A 12,107-nucleotide genomic window follows, 5' to 3' on the forward strand; every position below is an offset into this window, starting at 1 on the left:
CTATTGTCATTTGTATTATTTTTTTACTGCAAATAAAAGAACTAAAAATAGGCACATTTCTGATCTGGCTACTGAGTTTCATTCAGTGGTGCTTTTGAGTAATGTGGCTTTATAGGCTCCACAATAGCTCAGCTGTAAAGCAAGGAATAAAAAAAGCACAGACTTTGCTTCTGTAGGTTTTCATTCCAGGCAGTAGCACCTCTGTCTGGAAAGAAAAAAGCAAAAAGAAAGGGAAAAAGGAACAAAGCAGAGAAAATTCTCCAGCTGGGAGTGCAGATCACTGTGGCAGGGCCATCTCTAGGCCTTTCTATGCCATACTGAAATGTAACATCACAGCTTGGCATGATTTTCTTGGTTTTTTCCTTTGCAAAGATCCCTTGGAATGCTTTAAATGCACCCTGTTCTGGAGTGGGTGTCTCTGGAAAGGCACTTGGGATGCACAACAGAGAGCTCATGGGAGTTACAGCTCCTGGGGAAACAAAAGGCTTAATGCACATCAATCTAAGAAATAAATGTTGAAGAGGAAATGGAAATTAATATTTGGAGCTATCTAGAAGGAAAGTTCTGTAAATGCCTGAGTTACTCCAGGGGAACAGACCCAGGAACTAACAATGCTTTTTCCATGTGGGGAGATTCTGAGAATGATTCTCTTGTCCACAGTTTGCATTTGGAAGGAATGACCAGTTCTGGTGGGTCTGGAGGATCAGAGGAGGTGCAAGGAAATTTTAGAAGGGCTGCCAAACTCACAGAATGGGGTTTAACATCAAACTTTCTGTTGACAGCAGTTCAAATGTTACTCCTTAAATGGTTAAATCAGAGCATATTAAAACCAGCACCAGCTGGTATTTTTAGCTAAATCCATGGCTAATTTTTCCAAAAAGCCTCTCTCCACATGACAGTTTAGTTAGCAAATTTTTAATTTTGTAGTCTCTTTTTATTATTTTCCCATTTTACTGTATATGGAAATCAGACATCCAACTCCAGGCAGCCAAATTCCTTTTTGAAATTCATAAAAGGAGCAGACCCCTCCAATGACTTCACCCACCTCAAGAAAAGCATTTCAGAGGGGTCAGAGGAAACATCTCCTGCAAGTACCCATTGATTTCTCTTCACTGAACCAGGAATCCATGTGATCATTTCAGACTTTTCCATAGAACTTTGAAATACCCAAAGCCAAGTGAGATGCCTCCTGCCCACTCTGGGGTTAGCACATCCCATGATTTCCACACTGAACCTACAGGTGCTTCACAGGATAAACTTTTGAAAAGTAGAATTTAAAGTTATTGCAGCAATCTGTAAAAAATGATTTATGGTCATATAAAAATTGGCTGTATTAAGACTGATTTTTGCTATTAATAAATATTAGTGTTGGTGCCCAGGCCAGTGCCATTCTCCAGAAACAGAGCAGCAGCCAGAGGACACTGCAACAACCCCTAAAACGAGATTAGTCATGTCTTAGAAACATTAGAGCTCTCTATTAACCCTTTATTTAAAGAACTATCATAAAATTTGGCTTTTTTTTTTCATTAAACTCTCACTGAAACAAATAGACTTGCCTAATTAAAAGTAGCAGCAGTGCCAGTGAAAGCTCCTGCTGATTGACCCAGGAGAGCAATTAGGGCTGTCGATAATTCCACCTTGGGGTCACCACTGCAAACCCAGCCAGCTCTGTAGAGATTTCCAGCTACTCCAGATTAAATGTTTTCTTTTTGTTTATTTAATGAATTATGAATCTTGGGTTTGTTCATGCTAAATAGATGTCCAAAAATCCCCCAAACCCAGCCCTACATGAGGTAACAGCTGTCACTTTTGTCAGAGATGCTGTGAGGAGATAAAGGAAGAAGGACATATGCTTAAATTGGATGGACCATTCCTCCCTTAGGGTCATACTATCCCCCTGCTACAGGTCAAATGTGAAGTTCAGTAAGTGCAGAGCTCTGTAAATCCTAAGCAAATTATTAAAAATATTATTATAGCTTTTCTTTCCTTCTTTCTTTCTTTCTTTCTTTCTTTCTTTCTTTCTTTCTTTCTTTCTTTCTTTCTTTCTTTCTTTCTTTCTTTCTTTCTTTCTTTCTTTCTTTCTTTCTTTCTTTCTTTCTTTCTTTCTTTCTTTCTTTCTTTCTTTCTTTCTTTCTTTCTTTCTTTCTTTCTTTCTTTCTTTCTTTCTTTCTTTCTTTCTTCTTTCCTTTCCTTTCCTTTCCTTTCCTTTCCTTTCCTTTCCTTTCCTTTCCTTTCCTTTCCTTTCCTTTCCTTTCCTTTCCTTTCCTTTCCTTTCCTTTCCTTTCCTTTCCTTCCCCTCCCCTTCCCCTCCCCTTCCCCTCCCCTCCCCTTCCCCTCCCCTTCCCCTCCCCTTCCCCTCCCCTTCCCCTCCCCTTCCCCTCCCCTCCCCTCCCCTCCCCTCCCCTCCCCTCCCCTCCCCTCCCCTCCCCTCCCCTCCCCTTCCCTTCCCTTCCCTTCCCTTCCCTTCCCTTCCCTTCCCTTCCCTTCCCTTCCCTTCCCTTCCCTTCCCTTCCCTTCCCTTCCCTTCCCTTCCCTTCCCTTCCCTTCCCCTTCCCCTTCCCCTTCCCCTTCCCCTTCCCCTTCCCCTTCCCCTTCCCCTTCCCCTTCCCCTCCCCCTCCCCCTCCCCCTTCCCCTCCCCCTTCCCCTCCCCCTTCCCCTCCCCCTTCCCCTTCCCTCCCCTTCCCTTCCCATTCCCTTCCCCTTCCCTTCCCCTTCCCTTCCCCTTCCTTTCCCCTTCCTTTCCCCTTCCCCTTCCTTTCCCCTTCCCCTTCCTTTCCCCTTCCCCTTCCTTTCCCCTTCCCTTCCCTTCCCTTCCTTCCCTTCCCTTCCCTTCCCTTCCCTTCCTTCCCTTCCCTTCCCTTCCCTTCCCTTCCCTTCCCTTCCCTTCCCTTCCCTTCCCTTCCCTTCCCTTCCCTTCCCTTCCCTCCCCTTCCCTCCCCTTCCCTCCCCTCCCCTTCCCTCCCCTTCCCTCCCCTTCCCCTTCCCTTCCCCTTCCCTTCCCCTTCCCTTCCCCTTCCCTTCCCCTTCCCTTCCCCTTCCCCTTCCCTTCCCCTTCCCCTTCCCTTCCCCTTCCCTTCCCTTCCCTTCCCTTCCCTTCCCTTCCCTTCCCTTCCCTTCCCTTCCCTTCCCTTCCCTTCCCTTCCCTTCCTTCCCTTCCCTTCCCCTTTCTTATTTTATTTATTTATTTTATAGCTATTATAGGGCTTTTTTAGTTTTATTTTTATTTTTTATTGCTTTTCTAAAGCCTCTATTATTTTTTTATTCCAAAAAATTATTTTCCATTAACAGGAAATAGTTTACTCAAGATTTGGACTAAGTGATTTGGAGCTTTTGAGGTGGGATACGGGTTAGATGGCAGTGGTGATGCCAAGACTGGAGGCAGCCTGGGCTGCAGTGACCCTGCACTGGTGGACTCTCAAGCCCTGAGGAACAAGGGTCAGGGTGAAGATTAAAGTCATGGCCCTGAAATTTAGCAAGGAAAAATTCCAGCTGTTGAAGGAATTAGTCTGCAGAACCCCCTTGGGAAACTGCCCTCAGGGATAAGGAAAACCAACAGAGCTGGCAGATGTTTAAGGATGTTTGTCAGAGAGCACATGAGTAAGAAGTTGGACAGGGAGGGCAGGAGATGGGCATGGCTGAGGCAGGACCTGGTGGCCAAACTAAAGGGCAAGAATGGAGTGCACAGGCAGAGAAAAAACTTCTTTACAGAGAGAGTGCTCAGGCATTGGAATAGGCTGCCCAGAGAGGGGGTGGATTCCCCATCCCTGGAGGTTTTTCAAATGAGCTTGGCCGTGGCACTGAGTGCCATGATCTGGTAAAGGGACTGGAGTTGGACCAAGGGTTGGACTTGATGATCTCGGAGGTCTTTTCCAACCCAATCCATTCTATCATTCTATGATTCTATGACAACAGGGCAGGGATCCTGGGAAGGGGCTTGGGATGCTGCCTGGATGTGCAGGGATGGGGTCAGGCACACCCTGCCTGGATGAGATGAAAGGAATGGATCTAAAAGTGAGGATTTCAGCATTCCTGGAGCTGAGCATGAACCACTGTGTCCCACAAACTGAGCTCTGTGCAGAGAAGGGGGATTTGGGACTTAAGACTATAAAGGAGTAATTCATTGGTAAAATGATCTTTGGGAAAAAGGATCCTTGGGGACAGTGCTGAACTTTTCCCTCCAAGGACAGTGCTAATTAAGTGATCTGCAGCAGCCTAGGTGGGTGCTGGGAGCAGAGACAAATCTGTGTTAATTACCAGGGGTAAAGGATATTTATATCTCATTTCTACAGACCACAAACAAGCACGATGAAGCTTCTGCCTCTCTCCAGAAATCTTTAATTCCCACTGACTCCACCCTGGACCCTCAACATGGAGTTCCCCATGGTCACTTCAAGCCTATGGTACCCTTAGGCACGAGCAGAACCCTCTCTGAGTTTCAGCTGTTTTCTAAAATAGGTTCAAATTGTGTTATTCAAGACTCAAAACACAGATTCAGGTCTTCAAGACTCAAAACACAGATTCAGGTCTCACTGAATTCCCTGGAGACTCAAGGGCAGAACATTCCCTTTAGCAGTTAGATTTGGTGATATTTTCATGTTGTATAGTCTGGGAAGAGTTTTTCCAAACATTCCCTCCCATCCCTGTGCACACACAGAGATCTACACATGAACACTTTGGGGGTTTAATTTTTTTTTAACAGAAACCCAACTGTAGGTTTTTTATTGCCCTTCATATTGAGGCTCTAAGTGAGGATTTACCCTCGTGCTGGCCATGAGGCTTTACCAGAGAGAGACACAGACAAAGAGAAGATACTTTACCATCTTCAGAGATGATAAATCTGAACAGTGCAGGACACTTGACAAAGACAATTTCCCCCACACTTGCAGGTTTCCAGCAGGTAATATTGTCCCACATTCCTGGGCAACCTGGAGAAGAGAAGGAGGGATAAAATACATTAGTGGTGTAAATCCATTTTTTCTTCACAGTGTTATGGTCAGTTCTTTCTTCTGTGCATAAAAAGGTGCTTGTTTAGGACAAAAAAAAAGTATCAATATTCCTGGAGTAAAATAATTTTCACCAATAGGAATAGCATAAAATAAGTAGTAGGATGGCATAGCAATGACCAACCTCCACTCTTTCAGAAGATCACATTCTTTAGTCCCAATTAAATCACTCCAACATATGAGAGAAAGATTTTCCCTTGAGAATGAAATCTGCTGCCATTGAGGCACCTGTCAGAAATTTGGGGTTAATTTTAAAAACTATTTATGGACCATATCTTTGAGTAAATTCTAAGAATTTCTGCTTCCTCTCATCCTTGTCCAAGGTTGGGCACTGGCACATTTTGGAAATCGTCTGAAAACAGTTTCTCCTTCATCCTGCAGCCATGTGAGGGAGACTCTTCCATGCTGGTGATTGTCTAAAAACATAGTGTGAAATGTCCTCCTGTAATTCTGCAAACCACCTTACCAGCTCACAAACCCAGAAGACCTACCCAGTGTACAGAAAAACTCAGGGCAATCTCTCCAATTTTCCTCCTGATGTTTAAAAAAATGTAGTGATGGAATCTCAAAGGGGATCATCTTCCACCTCATCAGGAAAAGACAGAAAAACTGAATCGAAGTATCTGTTTATTTGCTTTTGATGTTGAGATTAGGCACATAATCTTATCAACTGCTAAATGCCACCATGGTTTTCTAAGTGGTTTTCCATTAATCTGCTCTGTCTTTGTGCCAAGGAAAATAAGATCTTCAGCAAAACCCACTTCCAAGTGTTACTTCCCAACTGGCACACGCACAATATAACGAGATATGGGTGATGAACTTGTAAAAACACAACAAGTGTGGGTTTCCTCAGCCCTGGGGAGGCAGCACATTTCCATCAGTGCAGGATGGATGTTCTCAGCACTGGAATTGGCAGCTTTTCCCCATCATCTTCAGTGGCAGGCAATCAAGTCCTGTGTTTTCTCACAAAAACATAAGACAGACCGTGCCCTGTGTGTTGGGTGGGGCAGTTCTGAGAGAGGTGGAGTTTGAAGGATGAGCTCAGTGTCCAGCAACGATGTTCTAATAACATGTCACACATCACAATGGGGGCACAAGCCAAGGAGGGGATAAATATCCTTTCAAACTACAGGATGCAGTTTCAGGTTACATAATATAAATGAATAGCCATACAAAACCCCTAACCCTATTACATAAAATCTCTCAGCTTTGCCAGACCCATTAAAATACAATATTACTTCAAAAATACTCATTAAATCATCACAGGAGCTGGGGGAAAAAAAAAAAAAAAAAAAAGGGAATCCTTTACATTTGCCCTTCCTCTTCTCTTTCTGAACTCTTACTCCAGATTGTTTCCTTTGCCAGATGAGGATCCCACCATATGAGTGCTGTCATTCTCTAGAACATTTCTAAATTTCTCAAAGACTTTAGAGAAGTTTGAAAGCTCTCAGGTCCATAGGGGGATTGTTGGTGTGTCCTGTGCAGGGCCAGGAGTTGCAATCAATGACGTTTGTGGGTCTCTTCCAGCTCAGGACACTCTATAAGTCTCTAATTTTCTGATACTCTTTATGTACTAAAGGTGGAAATCAAGGTCACATTGAGTGCTATGGGGTTTTTTTTGTCTTTTATGATTGTTTGTGTCTGTCCACACAGCAGGAATTGTATTTTCCATGCAAATCTGAAGGAGTGTAGCAACAGGTTTACAGCTCACTGATGGATGGCCCTCTGCACAGAAGTAAATTATATGCAAATATTACTGTTAATGAGACATTTGCTTACAAGAGGTGCTAGAGATAATCAAAGTGGTTAATGAGATCCTTGGAGAACCACCTTTTAGCCTCCTTAAATTAACTGGGTTGGATAGGAACAGGAAAAACTTTCTTATTTCTAATGATCACTTCAAAATCATTTCTCTTCCAAACGCTGGGACAGCAACAGATGCTGCAAACCTGCCTGGAGAAATGCAAGGAAATCCTCAGACTGCAGAGCAGAGAGTGTGTGAGTATAAACATCTCAGAGCAGTGGGTATGAAATTCAGTTACACCAGGTGGCTGCTTGTGTGGCAAACCCATGCAGAGATAAAAAATAGCCCCGTTTAAAAAGTCATTATAAGATCATTGTGCGAGAAAACACTGATGTGCTGACATTGGGAGAGGGGGGGAGAGGAGCAGCAAGTCAAGTTATTTACTTTAGTTCCTAAAATAAGTCAGCAATGGAGACAGTAAGGAACTCCCCATCAATAAGAATATTGTCTGAACCTGCTTGGAAAATAATATTTGAAACACGCAATTTAGAAGAGCAAAGGAAAGGATGACAGAAAAAAAACCCCTAAACTAAATGGAATAAAGGGCAGTGTGTACAACCTCCCTACATTTGTAAACCATGCCACAGCCAGAAACTCCTGCTGGGGCAAATCTGCCCACGGAAATCAAAGTGACTTGAGTGTCAAACTGCCCAGCAGGGCTCCCCCCTGGCACTGCCAGGGTGTCTCCAGTGCCCTGTGAGGTGGGCATGACCCAGCAGCCTTTGGAAGGGGCAGCTCACACACTGCAAGCACAAAGGTGCAGCTTCAGAGGGGCACATTGTCCTGATTTTTACCCTGTTAGAAATCACTAATAGCAAGAAATAGTTTTAAGGAATGAGATTTCACGTGGGCCAGAGTGAAAAAAATAAAATATTACAAATAATGGTCTTGCTAAGGGATGGTCTTGAAAACAAATCAGAATCACAGAGTCCTTAAGGCTGGAAAAGCCCTCTAAGGTCATGAAGCTCAACCATGAATCCAGCACTGCTGAGCCCAACACTGAACCATGGCCCCAAGTGCCACATCCATGTTTTTTTAACACTTCCAGGGATGGTGATGCCACCAGTTCCCTGGGCAACCCGTGCCAATGCCTGACCACCCTTTCAGTGAAGGGATTTTTCATAATATCCAATTTAAACCTCGCCTGGCACAATGTGAGTCTTTTTCCAGAATGCCCAAATCCTGCCTTCCCTTCCCATGCCTGCACTGCAACCTGCAGGCTGCAATTCCAGTTTGGAAACCTTGTGGGATTCGTCTCAGATAATGCAAATGGAGTAAAGCTTGGTGTCTGGTCTTGGGTGATTCCTTAGGTCCTCCTCATGGCATGGGCAGAAAAGTGCTTCAGCTTGGTTAGTTACCTCCTCTTGGATGGATGGATTAGCCTTTGGGAGCTCCTATTCCTTGTTGCTCACTTTTAGGAAACACAAAATGATCCTTCTACTATAGGATTAGTCCAGATTGGTTTAACTTCAGCTTTACACTTTTATCCTACTCAGCCAAGTAAAGTTCCCTCTGGAGTCCATGGAGAGGGACTTGCCAGATGGGGATAAGCCCATTTTAAGGTGCCACTGGTGGGGAATCACCCTGTAAAGGGGACTTGCATCTCTCCACTGACTTCACTCAGTAGGAGGAGGATGAGGATTAGCTCAGCTTAGACAGCTGCCTTTCAGATGGTCAAATTGTATTCCTTGCAGGGTCCAGCTGGTCTTTTGGAGTAGGTGTGGACCAGCTCTTCCCTTTGGGAAGAAGAATGACTACTTTCTGATCCTGAGAGAAGCTTTGCAGCTCCTGAGCAATTAGAACCACAGGCAAAGCCCAGTGACTGCTTAGGAAAAGCCACATCATCAGTCCCTACATCTCTGTCTCAAGCTTCTTGTAAAAGTGAGATAAAATTTGGGTTTGGACTGTGAATTCCCTCTGCTTGGATCCACTCTGCCCCCTTTCTTTTACTTCAAAAAGCAGCTTCTGCATTCAGCTGAAGCACAACATGGATTTTACATGGATTTCACGTGAAATCCATGACACTCAGGTTTAAATCCAACATTGTTGAAGCTGAGGAGGTGCCTCACATACCTAAGGATAGATCTGACTTGGCAGCCACTGAAAAAGAACAGGTCCTTCCAAAAAAAAAAAAAGGCCACATTTCATAACAAGCAGGAAACTACGATTATTTACCATTGCAGAATCCTCTGATGCATTTTAAAAACTATATTTAGCACTAAAACCATTCTTGTCTTCTTGCCTTGTTCCCACCTTTCATTTCAAATGAAGCCCCTTGGAGGAAAACACTCTCTCTAACCTGCTCCTCCTGGCAACTGAAAGGCTCCTTCTTGCCTGACATTTCTGGACAAGCACCAAGAGAAAAAAAAAAAAACTAAAAAACCCAAAGCAAGCTATGCTGGCACAAGAGCAGTGATAAACAGCTCTTCTAAATCTGCTTATGGTCCCTTATCTTCCTTTTCTCCTCTGTCTAGGGCTGTCTTAAGAGTCACAGTTTGAGAGTGGGGAGATATAAAAGCAGATTTTAGGCAGCCCCAGAGCTGAAGTTCACTGACTTCAAGGAATGGACCTCATTTTAAATCAAGTGAGGATAGAGCCTGTTATCTTCCACCAGGAGAGTCACTGTGTTGTACAAACTGTTCTTTTTTATAGATTTGGGTCCTGTTTTCTCAGGGTGCCTCTACCACAATACCCTCCTTTACACTCTGTATGTAAATCCTCTTTACAGCCTCCCCAACATCCTCCCACATCCTTATCCTGCCCCAGTGCAAAATGCTTCCTCCCATCTCTGTCACATTTTTGGCAGGAGAAGGTGCAGAAGCAGAGATGTGTTTTTTGGCTGGCAAGACCATGTGGACCAACTCACTGCTCACTCATTCCCTCCTCCAAAGAACGTGGGTAAGCCCCACCTGCCTCCTCTCCTTCTCTGTAAAAACTGTTGTTTTGACATCTTTAGACCCAGCACAACATTTTCACAACTAAAGGAGTGAACAAAAGGAATGGCAGGACAATGGACAAAGGGATTTATGGATTTATACACACACAAAAACAAATAGACAAGAATTTGCATTTTTTTCCTTGGCAGATCAGGAAAAAAAAGTCTTTCTGTAATTTTCATGTAGGGAAATAAAGGCTTGAGATGAAAATCCATCCTTCTGGCTTACAGCATTCAGTTTGATTTTCAGTTCCTCTCCTCATTTATTAATTTAAAGTATCACCTGCAAGGTCATATTGCCTTCAGGAGAGCAATATTAAAGGAGATGTAATGTTACAAGGCAGCATATTAAACTGAATTATGTGGTGCACAATAACCTCTGAAGGGCACAGCGCATAGAAAGCCTTGCAGAGAGAGGGGGAATAGGAGATAGGTGCTCTCTGTTCCTTCATAGATCTGGGTAAATACCAAAATAAATAAGGGCTTCAGTGTGGCCTGGAGACGGGGCTTAGATTTTCAGAAGCAATTGCCATTTCTAAGTGCAGATATCTTCCAGGAGCTCCTGTTAGATACATGGAGTTTCTGGAGGTGTTTGAGGCTGGGCAGCAAAGCTGTAGCTCTGGCAGGTTCAGAGGTGGGTTCTCACAGCCCACAAGGACAAACCCTGGGTTGTACCAGGAGCAGTGTGGGCAGAGGGTCAAGGGTGGGCATTCTGTCCCTCTGCTCTGTCCTGGTGAGACCTCACCTGCAGCACCACATCCAGCTCGAGGGCCAACACAGGAAAGATGTGGAAATGTTGGAGTGAATCCAGAGGAGGCCATGAAGATGCTCCGATGGCTGGAGCCCCTTTGCTCAGGCTGGGAGAGCTGGGGAGGTTCATCTGGAGAAAAGAAGGCTCCAGGGAGATCTGAGAGCCCCTTCCTGTGCCTGAAGGGGCTCCAGGAGAGCTGGAGAGGGACTGGAGACAAGGGATGGAGGGACAGGACAAAAGAGATTGGCTTCAAACTGACAGAGGGCAGGGTTTGATGGGATATTAAGAGGAAATTCTTCCCTGTCAGACAGGGTTGCCAAGAGAAGCTGTGGCTGCCCCATCCCTAGAAGTGTCCAAGGCCAGGCTGGACAGGGCTTGGAGCAACCTGGGCTGGTGGAAGATGTCCCTGCCCGTGGCAGGGGGTTGGAATGGGATGATCTTTAAGGTCCCTCCCAACCCAACCCATTCTATGACTCTACAATTCCATGGGGTTTTTTTGAAAGTCCAGATCATAAGAGGGTAGAAATGTAACATCAACTAAAATTCCAGAACAACTTTTCAAAAGGGAAATATGACCACAAAGCAGAGAAACACACTAAAGGAAGACACTGTGTTGGAAAAGAGAATAGCTGATCATGCATATAAGCAAAAAACCCAAACTAATTCCTTCCTTAAAATGCCACTTATACAAAGCAGACATGAAAGACTGAGTAGAAGGGAAAGCTGAGCAGAGAGATGGGAAAGGTTTTTTTCCCTTCCCAGTTCTGCTCCTGATAAATTTTGGAATTATTTGAACAAAGTCTGTTTAGGCTTTCATCATGTCTTTTGGACCAGCTGTATCACTGAAGATTAGTTTCTCTCTCCAGGTTTTGCTTTGCTGCACCAGATGCACCTCGTGTTGTGTAACGTGGTAATTCATTCACCCAACCAGTATTGATGTCAGACATGGAACTCCAAGGGAAGTTCTACCCTGCTCTCATAATATATGAAGAAAAACAGGACAGCTGTGGAGGGCACTGCTGGAGGGACTCTAATCATCACAGAATCACTAAATCATGCAATGGTTTGGGTTGGAAGGGACCTTAAAGACCGTCCAGTCCCACCCTCTGCCATGGGCAGGGACACCTTCCACTCCAATCCCCGTCCAACCTGGCCTTGGACACTTTCAGGGATTGGATATCCACCACCTCTCCAGGCAACTAAGATACCTTATGATCTGGAGATGTGTCTTTTCTTCCCCTAATTAGAAAAGGCACCAAGAGAAAGCCAAATTTAAGGCTTAAAGCAGCTGGAATTAGAGGATTCCACATGCCCAGTCCCGGTGACTCTGCTCGAGATGTGTGTGAAGAGCAACCAGCTGAGATCAACCTCAGCAGCAGATGGTGCTCCTTCACATTTCCACCACCTCCCTTTTGGTAACTGCTGCCCCAGTACCAAGTTACTCAACACTATTTTATGATTATTTATGTAATGATACTTTATTTATGTAATGATACTTTCTACTGGTTCAGCCTCACCAATAAAGTGAGTTGTTTTGTGAGGTGACATTTTCAGAGAACTAAGACATACTCAGTGCAGCACTGCTTGCAAAGAATTACTAAATATATCAGCCT

At 44.4% G+C, this 12,107-nt stretch overlaps 1 protein-coding gene across 9 annotated transcripts in view; it reads right to left on the bottom strand.

Moving 5' to 3' along the window:
* Positions 1-12,107, bottom strand: part of ADCYAP1R1 (ADCYAP receptor type I) — a 148,417-nt gene that overhangs the window by 54,294 nt on the left and 82,016 nt on the right. For all 9 annotated transcript variants that reach the window (XM_071559880.1, XM_071559887.1, XM_071559886.1 and 6 more), the window contains one exon: positions 4,819-4,926. In XM_071559880.1, coding sequence (XP_071415981.1) covers positions 4,819-4,926 — 108 coding nt within the window. The remainder of the gene's footprint in view (positions 1-4,818; positions 4,927-12,107) is intronic.

The sequence above is a fragment of the Pithys albifrons genome, chromosome 7, assembly GCF_047495875.1.
Source record: "Pithys albifrons albifrons isolate INPA30051 chromosome 7, PitAlb_v1, whole genome shotgun sequence".
Taxonomy (NCBI): Eukaryota; Metazoa; Chordata; class Aves; order Passeriformes; family Thamnophilidae; genus Pithys; species Pithys albifrons.